The following is an 18122-nucleotide window of genomic DNA, read 5'->3' on the forward strand; positions in this document are numbered from 1 at the left end:
CTTTCAGTCATTTCAAGCAAATTTTCAATAGAGATTGTATCCTAAAATGATCATTATGGCATTTAGAACAAGCATTTAAAAAAGAGCCACAAACTGGAAACCTTGCCAACAAACCCCAAAGCAGTTTCACACACACACACACACACACACACACACACAGAGAGAGAGAGAGAGAGAGAGAGAGAAATCAATTTTTCTAGTTATCTTGAAAACTACAGAGTACAGCCGTGCTGGTGTTGGACTTTACACTTGCCAACAAACCCCAAAGTGTCTGTCTGGTCAGGAAGTGTGTTTTCTAGTTCAGTGCAAATTCCATAAAACTGCCCACAGCTTGTTTCTGGCAGGTCGGCACATTTGCAGTTGCGTTTGTTCTGAACTACCCAAGCATATAAACAATTTAAATAATTAAATTCTTATAATTAATATTAAAAAGGTGTACTGGTTGCTCTTCACTTCTTCAGGATTCCTCTCCTTCATGCTCAGTTCCTGAGCAGACCAGGACTGAAGTCCTAGGACCTGGAAGGTCTGACTTTCAGGAGAGGCAGGTGCAAGGAAGACTCAGAGGATGTCTTGATAGGAGCTGGAAGAAGAGAGACCATTAGGAGAGAAAAGGAGGAAATAAAGGAGAGATGTGAGGGAAGGAACACATGGACAGGGGAGACTTACCTTCTCTTTTTCCTGACATAGAAGGCTACAGCACACAACAATAGAACAAGTATTGCTACTATCAAGAAGATCAAGCCCATGGATACTTGTCCGGTACCTGGTTTGGAAGAATACAATGTATCTCTCAACAAGAAACCAGTCCCTGTTTCAAGTTCCCTATTCTAATTTAAAGTATATCCTTTTTATTTCTCATGAGTTTAGATTGTCCAGGATCTGGCTACATGCTATGCAAACAGGTGTGAACTGTCTACCTCCAGCCCTTTCTGTGTGAATCTCCGTGGTTACCCTCTCTTAGCATCAATTTCTTCATTCTTAAAGTCAGAACAACAACACTTGCAACAAAGCTAAGTGACAAGCTGAAATGAAGCACAGGCAGCAAAGTGGCCAGTGCTCCCTCAGGACACACCATACTACAGCTGTGTCTAGGGCCCTGGGTGCTCTCCATAAGGGATGGATCTTCCTGAACTTTATTATTTGCCACTGACCTCTGGATCTTTTGAGTTTCTGGGTCTTCTTTGTTCTGATAGACAGGGCATCTTATCTCAACTCTTTTGGGGTTCACTTTTTATTTAGAACTCTGTCCTGTCTCTTCTATAATAGGGGCTTCATCTCTGAAACTAGGCTTGTTCAACTCTCACTCCATGTTTGAAGGATACCTCTACTCACTGGCAACCCAGGTTACAGCTCTTTCTTACCCCAGTAGAGGATGATATCCTGCCCTCCTAGACTGCTGTGCTTCACCCTGCAGGCCAGGCCAGCCACCTCTCCAGCCTCCACATCCAGGGTTGCGTGAAGATACCATGTCTCATCAGCATTTGGCAGGATGTCACTTCTGTGAGTACCCTGTTGCTCCTGGTCACCCCGCATCCACATCACCCACACAGGCTTTGGGTGGAAACCAGAGACATGACACACCAGCTTCAGATGGCCATGTGCAGGGTTGGAGCCACTGGACAACCAGGCCACTGGCTTCTCTGTACTCACCAAGAGAATAAGAAGGAAATTTTAAAGGAAGAATTTTTATATTAGGGGCTCCAGGTCTCCTATCAAGTTCATGTTTCCCACACGCCCCCCTCTGCAGATGACCGTGCTTGTTAGTTTAATCCATTTGTATCCCCCTGACTAGGAAGACCATCCCTGACACTTCTACCCCTCTCCCTGATTTGAACCTCCTGTAGCCCTCCTCTGTATTCTAGAACAACCTGATGTCAGCTGATAAGCCTGTCTCAAATAAGGGATGGCTCAGTTCTTATCCCCAGTGCTTATTTAACTCAATTTATAGACTCCAAGAGTGGCTCTCAGTGAAAAGCATAAACCCCACATGCCTTGATCACTTCTTCCTAGGCCTTGTCCTTCCTCTACAGCTGACAGGGTTGGAAAAACCTAGATGGATCCAAGTGGAGAACCAGGGTGAAAGTAGCAGGCTGACCTTGCTTCTCTAGGTCTGACTTCCCTGCCTCCAGGAGGCCACGGGCAAACTGGGGGCAGGTGTCATTCAGGAGGGTCTGCACTGTTTCACTTGTCCCTCGATCTCCGTTGATCACTTTGATGGGCAAGTCTAACCATGATGGGGCCCCTGGGACTGTCTGCCAGGACGTTCCCTGGAATCTCACAACATATTCTCCTTGAAGGGCTACATGTAAGAAGCTTTGTGAAGCATTCCCAGGGTACAGTTCACAGCCAGCAGACAACTGGATCTCAATGGGATCTGTAAGGAGGAGGGGGTAGAGAACAAAGAGTTAATGATTAAGGGGTTTGGAAGAAAGGAGAGGGAACTGGCATGAAGATTACAGTTAGGGGCCAGTTGAGGGAAATGCTCATGGTGTCCTAGGGCAGAATCGGGCTATTTTCAGAAGGCACAAGGTTTAATTACTTTTAGACAGAAGTGAAAATCCTAAGGGTGGAAAGAGAAGAGAAACTCATCACAGAAGCCCACAGTTATCCAGTTGGGGTTCCAGGGCACTCTCGCCCACTGGGTTCAGGGGTCCATCCCTCCACTCACAGTCTTCTTTAGGTGCCATCATTTTGACTAATTCCTGGATGTCCCTGGTAAAGCTCACTCGATAGACTTGAAACAGATGCTGCAACTTCTCCCACTGCTGGTTACTGAGCTTGCCCTGGGACCAGGGCTTTGTGAAGCTGATGGTGTCTGAGTCGTTACTCCAGCGGTGGGTCTGCAGATCCCCCAGCCAGACCACGCTGTCTGTGCGGAACCAGCTTCTGTTGGCGAAGGAAGACATCTGCAGGCAGCGGAAGGTGTAATTCTTTTGCTGGACTGGAACAATGGAAAGTAAAAAAAACCCAGTGATTGTGCTCAGTCTTCAGATAGACTGCAGTAGGAAATAGCAGAGCTTTAGCTGTGCTTGGGAAGGAGAGGAGGTAGGTTCAGTGTAGTTCTTTCTGAACTGAGCTATGCTCTGAGCCTGATCTGTACATTGTTCCTCTCACTAGTTGCTGCATGCAGGGAAGCCTAGTCCAACCTCCAACCTCCTGTTAAGCCACAGAGCTTCTAGCCAGACTCTTTCTCCTTTCCTTCTCTAGCCTGTTCTGTGAGCCCCTTTACTCACTCACTCACCTTCAGATTGTCCCCAGACCTGTGGGAACGCCCAAAGCAGCAGGCAAGGTAGGTACCTCATAGAGCCAGAGGTCTGCACAGCTCTGGGCTCTGACATCTGTGGTTTACTCTGCTCTCTGCCCAGTATACAAAGGCCCTGGGGCTTTTGGCACAGAGCCAGCCAACCCGGAAGGAAGCCCAGGTACATTTGTTAAACTACTCTTTTACAAAGCCCCCTTCCCCCCTCCCCCCCCCCCCCCCGTCCCCACACACAGTTGAGGGTTGCAGTGCAGCTTTAGTCAGAATTGCCACCCAAACCAGTTTCTCAACTGTCTTTCCATCATACTAAAGAATGAGGTTGAGGCCATGTACTATTTCAATATCAAAAGCAAGACACAAAGTTATATTCATTTTCTGACTATTAAAAAATAAATTAAAAATGTGAGGGGAAAAATTGAAAGAAAGTTTTGATCTAGGTAGCAGGGACTGTCTGCAGGTGCTCTGTTTTACACATTTAGCTCTTCCCAGATCTCCACAAGTATCACATTAATAGTGATAAAAATAATGATGATACTAGACATGATTCTCACAATGGTGACTGAGAGGATAGAACTAGGCAGGTTAAGTTTCTTCATAGCTCTCCTATCCCCACAGTGTCTCATGTCAGATTCTTTGTCTCCTTACCCTGGAGTCTACTCCCCTTTCCTTATCTGTCCTCTGGCTCTCCCGACTCCATTTTGGGAGAGCACAGGCATATTTTAATTGTACTATATATTGTACTATGTCATGATTTGCGAGATTCGAAGACTTGTGGCAGTCTGACGTGCAGAAAAGGTGAAAGTGACGCAATGTGCCCACTCAAAGGGCTAACGAACAGTGAAAACATGTGGCAGACACCTGCATACAGGCGTGTTTCCCACTTTCTCTCAAAGAATGAACCTCCTGTTACTGAGAACAGAGACAAAATTACAGGGTGTGCCTGTGAGTTTGAATGGCCATTCCCAATTTCTCACGCTTAAAACAAGCAGTACAAAAACAGTTGCTCAGAATTTCAGTTACCCTGAGAAAGGAGAAGTGGTCCCTGGCAAATCGGACTCCTGCAGCATCCTGATACCATCTTCCTCCTTCCTTTTAGTCACCCTGTTGTATGCTTTGCTCTGTCTTTTTCTCTTGTCTCCTAAGTGGGTCCCTTCTCTATGTCTCCACACTTAACATCTTCCCGACCTTCTGCTTCAATTATATGAAATACCTTTCACAAGAAGAAAAAAAAAAAAACATCATCGGCATACAGGACGTCCTGGCCCTGCTGTGGCTTGCCTTGGAGCACCTTCTGGGACCCTACTCTCTGCCTCACATGCTTTCAGTCCATTAGATACAGCTTCTTCCTGCCTGTGATCTCATTCACAAACAGACCCCTTGAAGGACTCTTGTCTTCCAGGCCCTACCTAGCTTCCACTCAAATTTCAAACTTTAATGTTATTTTCTCACGAGGGCCTTCTCAAGCTTCCCAGACAGTGTGAATAAAGGCAGGAAAGCTAGCCAGCCCGTCTCCACACACTGGGCGCAGCTACCTTTGTGGCCCTTTCTTCCTCACACATAGGCCTTGTGATTCCAGAAATGTTAGTTTGACTCCTCTTTGTCCTTGCTATACTCAGCTGGAGGCTTGTCAGAACACCAGAATCACGTTTCTGAACCCAGACTCCTCCATTCTGCCTTCACCAACACTTCACTCCTGCTGTGCCCCACTGTTGTAAGAGTCCTGGAGGACAGGCTTCTCCATCCAGGATGTTCTCTTCGAGGTGGCTCTAATCCACTAGACCTTATTTTACTGGATATTGCTCCCAAGAGTTTGACATGACAATGAAAAGTTATGTTAAAAATAAAGGATTAAGACAATGATCATTTTTTATTTAGTTCAAAACATTTTGGTTTATTATTACAATATAATTACCCTATTTCCCTCCATCCCTTTCCTTCCTCCAACTTCTCCCATGTCACCCCTCCCCCACTCATTCTCAGTTCCTTGGCCTCTTCTTCATTATTATTTTAAACATACATGTGGGGAGCAGACCAAAGGCAGCTATCATCCTTGCAGCCATCTTGAGCCATATATCCTGATAAGAGACTTGTTTACAATAGCCTACAACAGCTGAGCACACTCTGATAGCATCTTGTTTTAGATACCCAGGATTTTCCCTTGGGTGTGTGAGACTTAAAGGTGTGTGACTTAAGGGTGTGACTTAGAGATCAGATTTAGAGACAAGGCCTAAGGGCATGACTTAAAGGCGTGACTTAAAAGGTGTGGCTTAGAAGTGAGACATAAAAGGCAGACAGAAGAGTTCAGTACAACTTGAAGTATGAATTAGGCATTGAGGAAGAAGACACTTGAACTAGAGAACTCAAAAGAAAAATTATTAGGTATTAGGCACTTGGCACTTGGAGGAAGAACTTGGAAGTAGTAGTAGGCACTTGAGACAGGCGAGTAAGAATTAGGCACTTGGAAGAGAACAGAGAATTAGGCATTAGACATTAGGCACTTAGCACTTGGAAGAAGTTATTTGGAACTTGGTAGCCCTAGAGACTAGGAACTAGGGACTAGGAACTCAAGACTAGGGACTAGGAGAGAAGAAGAGAGACTGAAGAATAAACGGGATTGAATCACACTCTGTCTGGTCTCCATTCCTCCCCATCCGTCTTCTTTCTCTCTCTTGCTGAACCCTGACCTGTGGACTGGAGCAGCTTGGGGCAGTGCGGGCTCTAACAACTTAGCCCCCAAGACTTTTGGCAGTGCAGGTTCAGACATTGACAGAGCAGTCCGTGACATTTTGGCCCCCAAACGTAGGGCAGCTTGGGCCGCAACACATACACACACACACACACACACACACACACACACACACACAAGCGTTATCACATATATAAACACTGAGTCCTTTAAGTACTTTTATCAAGTAAATGAGTTCAGAGCTTACTGCTTGTATTGGATAACTACTTAGCAGTTATTCTTCCCTCCCTGGGGGGATGAATACTTCTTACATTTTTAACATCTCTTAGGTCCTTATCTAAATGTGGGGCCCATGAGAGTTCTCAATAGTAAGATGTCTATGGATGTCTTATTCAGAATTTGTTTAGGTAGCTCTTTTGTTGTGGTAGCACTGATGAAGCTTCTCTGTCATTCCTTGGACACAGTTCCACAATTCCTGTGTCCTCTGGCTCATACATTCTTCCTGTCTCCTCTTCCATGACACTCCCTGAGCCCAAGGTGCAGGAGTTGTATTGTAGATGTCCACTGGGCTGATTATCCCATGATCAGTTGGTTTTTGTACTTTGAGGTCTAGTGGTTCCCTGAAATGATATCCATCTGTTGCAAAGAGAAGCTTTTTTGATGCGGGTTGGGAGCTACATGTATCTGTGGGTATAAGGATAAGTATTTATAACGCAGTCAGGGATTATGCTGTTCTCCAGTGGTCAGTGTAGGTTGTCTGAGATCCATGACCTCAGTAGCCCCAGCTAGACTGCTAGGTTTCCAATACCAGGCATGGGTTCCCTCTTGATGAACAGACCTTATATGCCATTAGGGAGCTGCTGGTTAACACCAAGGTATGAGTGACATACCTTGTCTTTAGAGATGTCTTGCTATACTTCTCTTTGCTGTGTTTCATAGACTTAAATCTGGGAATGACTCCCTTGGCAGCTTAAACACCACCTTTTGAGGCTATAAAAGCTTGTTTCCAGGGAGGAAGTTTTCAGGCTGGATCCAATTCGAATCAGATTCCGTGTCCTGTGTCTGACATACATAGAGTCTTCGGCAACCTCTAAGAGGCAACCAAGGACGATAGTTACAGCCTATAATATGTGGGGAGTCTCTTGGACTCCCCTTACCAACAACTCCTAAGCAGGTTTCTCATGTGTGTACACTTACATGTACTGTGTGTAATATTAGGTAAATACAAAGCAGAACAAACCTTTAAGACTTTTCCAAGCATCCTCAGTGCTATTTTTCCCACATGACCCTCTCTCCTTGTGGCTTGACCCCTTCTCAAATACGAGATCCTTTCTTGTTTTTCTCATTACCTCTTTCATATTATGTGTATTGAGCATTCCCTCTATGTGGCCCACACTTCCCTGCTGGTCAGTTTCATGTCAACTTGACCCTAGACAGAATCATCTTGGAAGAGTGCTATTCTAGAGAAAATATTCCAGCAGACTGGGTTGTGGGCAAGCCTGTGGTGTGTTTTCTTGATTGGTGATTGATGTGTGAGGGCCCAGCTCACTAGGGGTAGCACTACCCTTGTGCTGGTGGTCCTGATTCTGTAAGAAAATAGCCTGGGCAAGCAGTGAGGAGCCAACCAGAAAGTAGAACCTTTTCATGTCCTCTGCTGCAGCTCCTGCTCCTTCAGTGTTGTAAATTTAAATGAACCCTTTCCTCTCCAATTTGCTTTTGGTCATGGTGTTTCAATCACAACAGTGGGGACTCTAAGGCATCCTCTCATGGTCCCCTTTTTACTTTCCTAGTTTATGTGGTTACTGTAGGTTATATGCTCACAGCTCAAGTGTGGGATCTATGAAAGAGAAAAGAGAGAGCATGCAGCATTTGTCTTTTGGGGTCTGGTTAATCCGACTCAGTATAGTATTTTTTTTTAGTTCTATTCATTTATCTGCAAGCTTCATGACTTCATTTTCCTTTATAGTTAGATAGTATTCTGTCGTGGTATATGCCATGTCTCCATCACTCACTTGTCAGATGAAAAGCATGTAGGTTGTATCCATTTCACAGTTTTTGTGAACAGCAACAGACATGGCTGGGGCAGTGTCTGTGCTGTAGGGGCTTAAGTCCTTGGAGCGTATGCCAAGCAGTGGTGTAGCTGGGTCATAAACTGGGTATACTTTTAGCTTTTTGAGAATTCTCCAAACTGTTTCCTAAAGTGTCTGCACCAGTTAATAATCTCACCAGGAGTAAATGAGAGCTCCCCCCTCCACATTCATCCAACATTGCAGCCACTGGCTGCATCTTGCATCTTTGCTTGTTTGGGATAAGAGGAAGTCTCAAAGTTGTTTCTATTTGCCTCTTCCCATTGCCAAAAATGATGAGCCTTTTCTGAAATATTTCTTAGCTATTTTTATTTCTTTGTCCAAGAACTATTCTGTTGAATTTTTTTTAGTTGTTTGTATTTTCTGGCTGTTAATCCACTGTGAGGTGTGCAGCTGGAAGAGGGTTTCTCCCTCCCTGCTGGCATCCTCTTCACTGTTCCCTTAGTTATGCAGAAGCTTTGAGATTGTAGGAGGCTCTCACTTGTCATTGGCATTAAATTCTGAGTTCCTAATCAGCAGGGCCTTTCCTAAACCCATATCCTGGAGTGCACGTCTGCCTGTGTACTCTTCAAGCAGTTTCAGTGTTTCAGGTTTCACACTGGGTCTTGATAGGAGTCTAATGTCACTCTTCTGCATGTGGACACTCAGTTTTCCAGGGATCATTTGGTGAGGATGTTGTCTTTTCTCCAGGTAGTTTCTGGCAGTTTTATCAAATATCAGATGGCTGTAGCTGTGGGTATTAGTGTTGGGTCTTCTATTTTGTTTCATGTCTTAAACTCTGGAAGGTGATTTCTCCAGCTTCTCACCAAGGGTTACTTTGGCTATCAGGTGTTGTTGATAGTTGGTTGTTGTTGTTGTTAGTTTGTTCTTGTAGTTCCATATAGATTTCAATTTCTTTTGGAGGAATGAGATGGAAATTTGTATTCAGATGACAATGGATCTTTAATGGCTTTTGGTAGAATGATCACTTTCACAGCATTAATTCTATGGATCCACAAGCATGGGTGTCATGGTTTAGGATCTAGGCCAGTGTCTTTCTCAATCTCTTTAGACATTTAAAGTTTTCATTGTAGAAAACTTTTACCTCCTTAAGTTAGGTTTACTCCTAAATGTTTTATTTGCTTTGAGACTGTTGTAAATGGAAGTGTGTCTATGATATCTTTCTGGTCATGTTAATTGTTGGCATATAGAAAAGCTATTGACTTTTGTAAGTTTGTTTGTATCTTGCCATCTTGCTGAAACAGTTGATCATTTCTAGGCGTCTTTTGGTTGAATTTTTGGAATATCATGTCATCTGCATATAGGGTTAGTTTGACAGCTTTTTCTATTTCTATCCCTTTAATTTTCTTCTCTTGCCTTCCTGCTTCAACTTATGCTTTAGATAGTCTGTTGAAGAGGAGCAGGGATGGTGAGCAGTCCTGTGAGGGACTGTGGGCAGTCCTGTCTCAATCCTGGTTTCAATGGTTCACTTCAGGTTTTATCCATTAGGATTCTGATCATAGGACTGATGCACCTATGAGCTTGCAGAGACTGTGGCAGCCTGCAGAGGGCCTGCACATGCTGCACCCAACAGGGACTCAGCACTGTGAGGAGAAGTGGACACAAGCCCACATCCCTAGACTAGAAGCTATATCCAACAGATAACCACTCACAATGAGAAATTATCTTTTTCCAACTGAGTCTCACTCTGAAGGCCAGGCCCCATGCTCAGCAGTAGAAGGCTAACAGACAATAAACCCAATGGCATTTTTGGAGGTTCTTAGTCTCATAATGCTTTGTTGGGCTTGGTTTTCTTTTTTCTACTTTACAGGTTCTTTGCATATATATCATGGTTTTGGTTTTGAGTTTTTATGGGATTTCTCTTTTTGTGAATTTGTGTGTCTCTGCATCTCTACATGGTTTTTGAGCTTTTTCTTTATCTATTTTTCTTTGATTTGTTTGTTTTGTCCTATTCTAGTTTGTATGTTTTCCCTTTATCTATATTTTTAATAATAATAATAACATTATTAGTAGTAGTATTAGTAGTAGTCGTATATGCTTATTTGTATCCTAATGTGATAGAAAAAGAAAGAATGTGGATTTGAGTGGGTGGAGAAAATGGGAAGGATCTAATAGGAGTTGGGGGAGGGGAACCATAAGAACAAAAATGTCCTTATGCTTTTGTTGCAGACCTTATGTACCTTAGAGGATCCTACTTAGCAGGAGACCTCTTGTTTTAGGTTGTCACCTCTCATCCCATGGCAGAGTCTGCTGGCCCCTGATGGATGTTAGAAAGCATTGCCCAACACATAGAACCAGAAACAACACAATGTCACTTTGTCAGCTCACTCTTACTATTACAGATGACGGCCTCCTTTTTTTGTAGGCAAGCTTCTTTGAGTTTGTATGTGGTCTTTGGAACTTATCATTAGTTTACATTTCAGCTAACATCTTCAAGTCTTTCAAGTATATGTTGGGATGGGTAAACTGTAATGTCTAACTCTCCCTTGATGACAGAAATGATCATTTCCCACAAACTCCTTCACCTTTCTCTTCTAGCCCATCTCCAATTATTTCTTTGTGTGAGCTTTCCAATCTACAAACCGTGTTCTGCCAGGGATCCTCAGTGGTCGCATAAGGACTGAGACACAGCAGGTTTTGACTATAATGCTGTCCTCCACTCTGGTCTCTCTGGACTAAGTCTCACTCCTGTGGTACCCTGTCTGCATGAGCCCTGCACTCCACCCCACTTCCATGCCCTGCAGACTTCACTTCTTGGTGCAGATCCAGCACCTCATAGCTCTTAGCCGTGGACCACTCAGCCCTCTCTTGTAGCCCATCTCCACTCTGTTTGTCACTGACTGACACTCAGGAGCATTCTCTACCAGGGATCCCATTTGTCTAGGGTACAGAGTGGGCAACAGCAACTGAAGAAGAGAATACACACCAAAAAGAGGCAAGACGAAATATTTACACAAAGGAAAAGTCCAAATATCCCGACTCCAGATACCTAGATGCCAGGACAAAAACATGAATATCCTTCTTCTAAAGGTATCTTATGCCTCTTTCAGAAGCCATGTTGCAATAGGCCCAGAAAAGAGCAATTTATCCAAAGCACAAGATGAAGACTTCAAAATAGTAATTATGCATAAGTTCAAGGGCCTTAAAGAGAAAATGAATACATGCTGTAATAAAGACTGAAAATGAAGTGATAAAAACTAATCCAGAAATGAAAGTAGAATTTCATGAAGACATCAAGTCGCTAAGGAAATCTCAAACTGACATAAAACTGGAAATAAGAAGAGTAAGGATGTCAAACAAAAGCCTCAGAGGTAAGCCTGACCAACTGACTATAAGACACAGAAGAAGCCAATGGCCATGTGGGACATGGACTCAGTCAGGTGATTTTTACTCCTCTTCCTGTCCTTCCTATGAGCTCTCCAGTCTCACACCAAGCCCTGAAGCAGTCTGCTGATGGGTGCCCCTCCCCCATTCTACCTACATTCTCTAAAGAATCCTCCAAACTTTAATTCAGACCACTCAGCCCTCTCTTGTAGCCCATCTCCATTCTGTTTGTCACTGACTGACACTCAGGAAGGGTTTCTCCTTCATGTGGACCCACTCTTCTAACCCATCCCAATTCTTTTTTTGTCAGCTTCTAATAATCACAAGCACTTGGGACTTCCTTGATGACACTGTGCTAGGACCCAGAAAGGTAACCCACAATGTCTTCTCTGTCCTCCATTATAATGTCTTCATTGTCAAGCTTATCCCTGTAGTAATATTCTTGCAAGTACCCCTCCTCCTACTTCAACTCACTTCACTGAAGACTCCAACTCTTGTTACAGACTCAGGGTCCCTGTAGCCTGTTTATCTCAGTCTCTCCAGATTATTCTTTGTCTTACTGCAACCTATTTGCAGGGACCCATCCTCCAACACTTCCGAATCCCTGGGGACTTCACTCATAGGGTAGATAGGACATAAACATTCATGCACCAAACACAAGGATACCCTGGGCTTACAAAAGAAACACTACCACAGCTTAACCTCACATAGTGATAGCAGGTGACTTTAATACCTCACTCTCACCAATACTCAGGTCATCCAGACAAAAACAAATAGAGAAATGCTGGAGTTCAACGATGTCATAAATAAATACTTCTAGTAGGTATTTACAGAACATTTCATCCAAATACAAAAGAATACACTTCTTCTCAGAAGCCTATAGAACTTTCTCTAAATTAACAGCATACTGCAACACAAAGCAAGTCTCAACAGATATAAGAAAATCAAAATAACATTCTGCAACCTATCTGACCACCATGGATTAAAGCTGAATATCAACAACAGAAATACCAATTCATAGAAATGAACAACTCACTACTAAATGAAAAATAGAGACAGGAATCTAGAAGGAAATTAAAAATCTTACTATAATTGAATAAAAATGGAAAACACAACACACCCAAAACAGTGGGGCACAATGAAGGCAATTCTAAGAGACACATTGATAGCACATGAGCAATTTAAACATTCCCAGAATTCCTAGAGACAGTAGTAATTAAGTCTCCCAAACAAAGGAAGCCCAGTGGCACATAGATTCAGCCCATCATTCTACCAGAAATTCAAAGAAAAATTAACAAGAACATTCCTCAAATTATTCTGCAAAATGGAAAATGAAGGAACATTGTCTAATTCTTTTCACAAAGCTAAAATTATGCTGATACTTAAGCTATAAAGATACTCAATAAAAAATTACAGACTTATGACTGTAGACTTAAAATTATAAATAAAATGTTAAGAAATAAAACCAAAGAACAACTAGTGCAAGATATTTATTTACTGTAAACCCTGAGATTGTGTTATTTAAAGAAAAACACCTGTGTCTGTGGTGCTGCTTAACTCCTTTACTTTTTCTGGCTGAAATACAGTCACGTTCTTAGTACAGATAGATTTATTTATTTATTTATTTATTTATTTATTTGGTTTTTTCGAGACAGGATTTCTCTGTGTAGCCCTGGCTGTTCTGGAACTCACTCTGTAGACCAGGCTGGCCTTGAATTCAGAAATCTGTCTGCCTCTGCTTCTCTAGTGCTGGGATTAAAGGCATGTGCCACCACTGACTGGCAAGTACAGATTTTTAAATCCCAAACAATGAAGGTAAAATTAGTTTGTAGAAGGAAGCTGACATCAAACATGTTTGACTGCACTCATAATGCTTTGTCAAGGTTTAAAATATGTCTTTACCTAAGTATTATGTATGTTTCTTGGATGTAGCAGAAAGATTGATCCTGTTTTTTTAATCTGATCTGTTTGTGTTTTTTTTTATTGGAAAATTGAGACCATTGATGCTGAGAGCTATGAATGAGCAGTGTAACTAGATTCCCACGGGTTTTGTTGCTGTCACGTGGGTTCTTCTTCTAATTTACTGTTCTGGGATTATTAATTCCTAGTGTTTTCTTGAGTATTAAAGTTTTTCTTCTAGTAACTTCTGTAGATCTGTGTTTGTAGATGTAGATTGCCTAAATATGGTTTTATCATGGAATGCTTTTCTGTCTTCATCTATTTTGATTGAAAGTTTTGCTCTGTAGAGTATTCTAGACTGGCTGTTTTGCTCTTCTAGAGTTAGTTAAAAAAATCTACCTCGGCTCTTCTGGCTTTTAGTGTCTCCATTGAGAAGTAGAGTGTTTCTAATCGATGTCTTTTTTCTTTGCATCTTTTAATATTCTTTTTTTGTTGTTGTTCTGTATACTTAGTGTTTTAATCACTATGTGTTGTGGGGACTTTCTTTCCTGATTCGGTCTATTTGGTGTTTTTGTATGTTTCTTTCATCTGAATAAGCCTATTTCTTTAGGACAATTTTCCTCTATGATTTTAGTTGGAAATATTTTTCATGCCTTTGGCCTGGGTTTCTTCTTCTTTTCTTAATATTTAGAGATTTGGTCTTTTCATACTGTGCTAAATTTCCTGTGTGTTTTTCCCCTGAATTTATTTTAGATTTAACATTTTTTCTTTGACTGGGGTATCCATTTCTTAGTATGGTCTTCAGTGTGTGAGACTTGCTCATCTCTTACGTTCTGTTGATGAGGTTTGCCTCTGAGGTTCCCATTCAAGTTCCTAAAGTTTTTATTTCCAGTTTTACCTCAGTTTTGGTTTTCGTTAGTGATTCCTTTCTACTTTGAGGTCTTGAACTGTTTGTTTTTATTTAATCCCACTGTTGGTTTATGTTTTCCCAGATTTCCTTAAGGGATTCATTCATATCCTTTTTAAGGTAAGTGGTGGTTTCTATAGGAATGGCCTCATAGGCTCATCTTGTTGAATGCTTAGTCCCCATGGAGTAGTGCTACTTGGAAGCATTAGAAGGTGTGGCCTTGTTGAAGTAATGTAGCCTTGTTGGAGGAAGCATGTCACTGGGGGTGGGCTTTGAGGTTTCAGATGCTAAGCCTGGTCCAGTGGCTCTCTCTTCCTGTTGCTGGTGGATCTGGATATAGAACTCTCAGCCTCTTCTACAGAACAATTTGGCTGCATGCCACCATGCTTTCTGCCATGTTGAAAATGACTAAACCTCTGAAACTGTAATTAAGTCCCCCTGAAATATTTTCCTTATAAGATTTGCCATGGTCATGGTATCATTTCACAGTAATAGAACAGTAAGGTAGGTTCTTAATATATTCATTGTGGCTATTTTGAAATCCTTGTATTGTGCTTCAGCTATATTGAATTTTTGGGAGCTTATTGTCTATTGAATTTTGGGGGGCTTAGGGTTTCTGGTATCTACTGAAGACATATTTTCCTGGATGTTATTGACTGTGTTTCTATACTGGTATAGGTATCTGGTTTGGGGATGATTGTAATTCTAGCTGTTAATATCTGGCCTTATTTTTGTTGGGTAGGTTTTTCATTCCTTGGTTTCTCTAACTCTCCTTGGATCTTAGGAGATTGTGTTAGGTATGGGTTGCTGGTAGGGAATACTTCTGAGACCCTGTCAGGCATGGCTACTGGGAATTTTTTGCAGAATATAGGCATTGGGAGCCGGCATGAAGCAATATAGATGGGCTAGAAGGATGGAAGGCTCATAATCCATAGGAGGGAGGAAACATGAATTGTCCAAGAGGATCTGTGGAGTCCCAAGGAAAAGAGGAGAGAGAAATGACAGGCCCATGTAGGTGGTCCGTTCCAGGTCTGGGGATGAGGCTGGAATGGACAATGGAGGATAAGAAGGAGAGTGAAAATAGCCTACCTGATTCCCTGGCTTGTGAGGAGGGTTTTCAGGGAGAGAGTGCCTCTGGTGCTAGAGGCTCAGACAAAGGGATGGGATGAGGGAGGAAGGCTATGGGTGTAGACCTGTGCAGTCCCTATGGGAATGGGGCCAGAAAACTTTGTGGATTTTGTGACAGGGTCTCACTAGGTAGACCCTGCTGGCCTAGAAATCACTATATAGAGACTGGCCTTGAGCTAACAGAGACACACCTGCCTCTGCAGGGATTAAAATTTTGCATCACCATACCCAGCAATGTCTGAGTTTTAAAGAACATGTTCTGGGTATCAAACTCAGATTCCATGTACTATACCAGTAGAATTATTGCTCCTCAAATGAATTTTTAAGGCTTAGCATGTTTATTTCATTAAAATTAAGATATTTTATAGAATACCATCATAATATAGTTATATCTCAAATGGCCCCAAACACTGGTCAGGAAGTGTTACAGACCCACTGAAGTCATTAACAATGTGTCTCTCTAGAATGTTTATCAGTTGAACTTCTTGTGGCCCACAAGTTCCAGAGTAGTTGGAAGCACTCAATGGATGGATATGAGCAAGGGACATTTGGCTGAATCAATTTAGTGAGAAAATATGTCTGGAAGTTACAGTAACAGTCATCCTTAAAACTCTAGAATAACAATGAGTCTTTGGAGTCTCTTATATCATCCAGAGACATAATGAAATCCTCTCATGTAAATCTGGACAGCATCAGTCCATTGTGGTAGAGGTTATCTCCAAAAGCACTATAAAACCACATGTCTCAGATAGGGTGGAGGTTAAATCATGTACCAAACAGAAAAAATGCCAATACATGTGCCTTCATTACCTCTATTTTCCTTTACAATATAAAACTATAGAAAGAAAAAGAGAAAAACCTCAACTCATACTGTTCATTAATATAGAAAAAATTTCTATTGTTTGCTCTTAGTACATTAATTGAACCTTGGGAAAATGTTTATAAATAATACTTACACATTTATAGAAACATATTTCCTTTCTCCTTTGCCTAAGAAGAAATAACATAAAAATGAAATAATTTTATTAGTTTATAAATATTTTATAAAGCAAATTTATTCTTCACCTTGTAAAATATACTGAACAACCTTGGTTACAACACTTAAAGTAAACAATTAGCCTACAATTTAATTATGATGCTGTGTGAGTATGTTCAGAAAGTTACTCATGGAAAGCTTCAACTTCTTGCTTCCATATTTTCAAACTACCTTCTTCTCTACAGTTCGTTTGTAAAAGATGGAAAGTAGAGGGGCTAACATTGTCCCTCTACTCTTCAAGTGCTGACTCACCCCTGCTGGGGACATCCTCTTGCTTTGGGTTTACCATGTTCATTCAGCTTTCAGGTTTAGGTGTACTTAGTTTGATTCTACAACACTTTGCCTTCCTTCTGACACACAGTGGGCAGTAGGCTTATATTTTTCAAAACCTACTTTAATGAGGGTTCTTAAATGCTTTAACCTCCCTTCTAGCCCACCACCACCAGAGGTAGTGGAAAGGAAAGGTTAGTAGGGCAAAGGGGGATGTGGACCTGTTTAGAAATAGTTCTTTCATATGATTCCAATCTTTGTTATCAGTACATTGGCAGTTCAGGTCACGTGAATCAGCAACGGCAGCTTGATCAAAAACACCATTCATTAACCATCAATCACAGCTTAATCTAGAAGAAACCACAGGGCTCTGCTAATGGGCCCAAGTCCACAGAAGTAGCAGAGTTAAGACAAACAATGATCAGTGAAGAAGGCAAGATGAACCAATGCCAGAGTGTTGTCATCAGCGAAAACCAGTGTCAGTGAAGTCCAGCAAAGACCAGCAAAGAGTGACAAGGTGAACCAATGCCAGAGCATTGTCCACTGTCTGTTGGCCTACACCTATACTTTTTCCAAACATCACATGTCCTCCCAAGCATCTGCTCCAATAAAACATCACATGCTTTTTTTCCAGACATTTTCCAAAAAAACACCACATGTCTGTTCTCAGCAAAATATCCTCTCATAAGACAGTTTCCAGAAAAACATCCCATGATACAACTGAGTCTCCAAAGAAACCAGAAATTTTCACTTCAGTGGGGTACAGGGGAACACCTTAGCATTTTCACTTCAGTGGGGTGCAGGGGAACACCTTAGCATAGCAGTTTATCTGCTGAAGCTGAACCCTGAAAGAGATGCCATTTTTCATCTGCTCACTGGATATATAAATCATAATAAAAAAGATGTTTTAATTTTTTAATGTTTCATATAGTATTTCACCTGTGTTTGTGTCTGTATTATGTGTGTACAGAAGTCTACTTGGGTCAGAAGAGGCATCAGAGCCCTAGAATTGGAGTTGTGAGCGGTTATGTGGATGCTGAGAGTGGAACCCAAGACCTCTGAAAGAACAGCCAGTACTCTTAACCACTGAGCCTCAACCACCATCCCCAACAGGCAGGTTTAAAAATCTTATTTTGGAATAAAAATTGTGGAATTTTTGTCCTAGTCAACCCTTACCCTATCTGTCAGATGTCCTTATAAAAATGCTAGCCCCTCTTGTACTCAACTTTTCTGCACAAAAGATCTACATGAAAATTAAAAGAAATTAAAATCCCACAAAATCTGAAAAACAGTAGGATGCCTGAGTAGAGGCACTCTAGCAACTCTAGAGTGTGCTAACACATGCTACACATATGTTACTTTATGTGTGTGTGTGCACTCTATAATAACAACAGATTAACCCCAGACCAGTCAGAATTATGTTACACTAATACTGAATCTAGACTTTAAAAGTTAATACAAGGCAAGCCTGGAGGCACATGACTCTAGTTGAGACAGTTGAAAGGCTAAGACAGAAATCCTGAGCT

The 18122-nt window shown here is 41.8% G+C and overlaps 1 protein-coding gene across 1 annotated transcript; it reads right to left on the reverse strand.

Moving 5' to 3' along the window:
- Window positions 1-369: 369 nt before the first annotated feature.
- On the reverse strand, window positions 370-3344 carry LOC117707352 (antigen-presenting glycoprotein CD1d-like). The gene is made up of 6 exons (XM_034500791.2): window positions 3242-3344; window positions 2669-2941; window positions 2096-2374; window positions 1362-1640; window positions 667-763; window positions 370-580 (listed from the first exon to the last, which is right to left on the reverse strand). The coding sequence occupies exons 1-6, from the start codon at window positions 3336-3338 to the stop codon at window positions 559-561; spliced, it is 1047 nt and encodes a 348-aa protein (XP_034356682.2). The 5' UTR covers window positions 3339-3344; the 3' UTR covers window positions 370-558.
- Window positions 3345-18122: the final 14778 nt, after the last annotated feature.

Source organism: Arvicanthis niloticus, chromosome 4 (assembly GCF_011762505.2).
Source record: "Arvicanthis niloticus isolate mArvNil1 chromosome 4, mArvNil1.pat.X, whole genome shotgun sequence".
Taxonomy (NCBI): Eukaryota; Metazoa; Chordata; class Mammalia; order Rodentia; family Muridae; genus Arvicanthis; species Arvicanthis niloticus.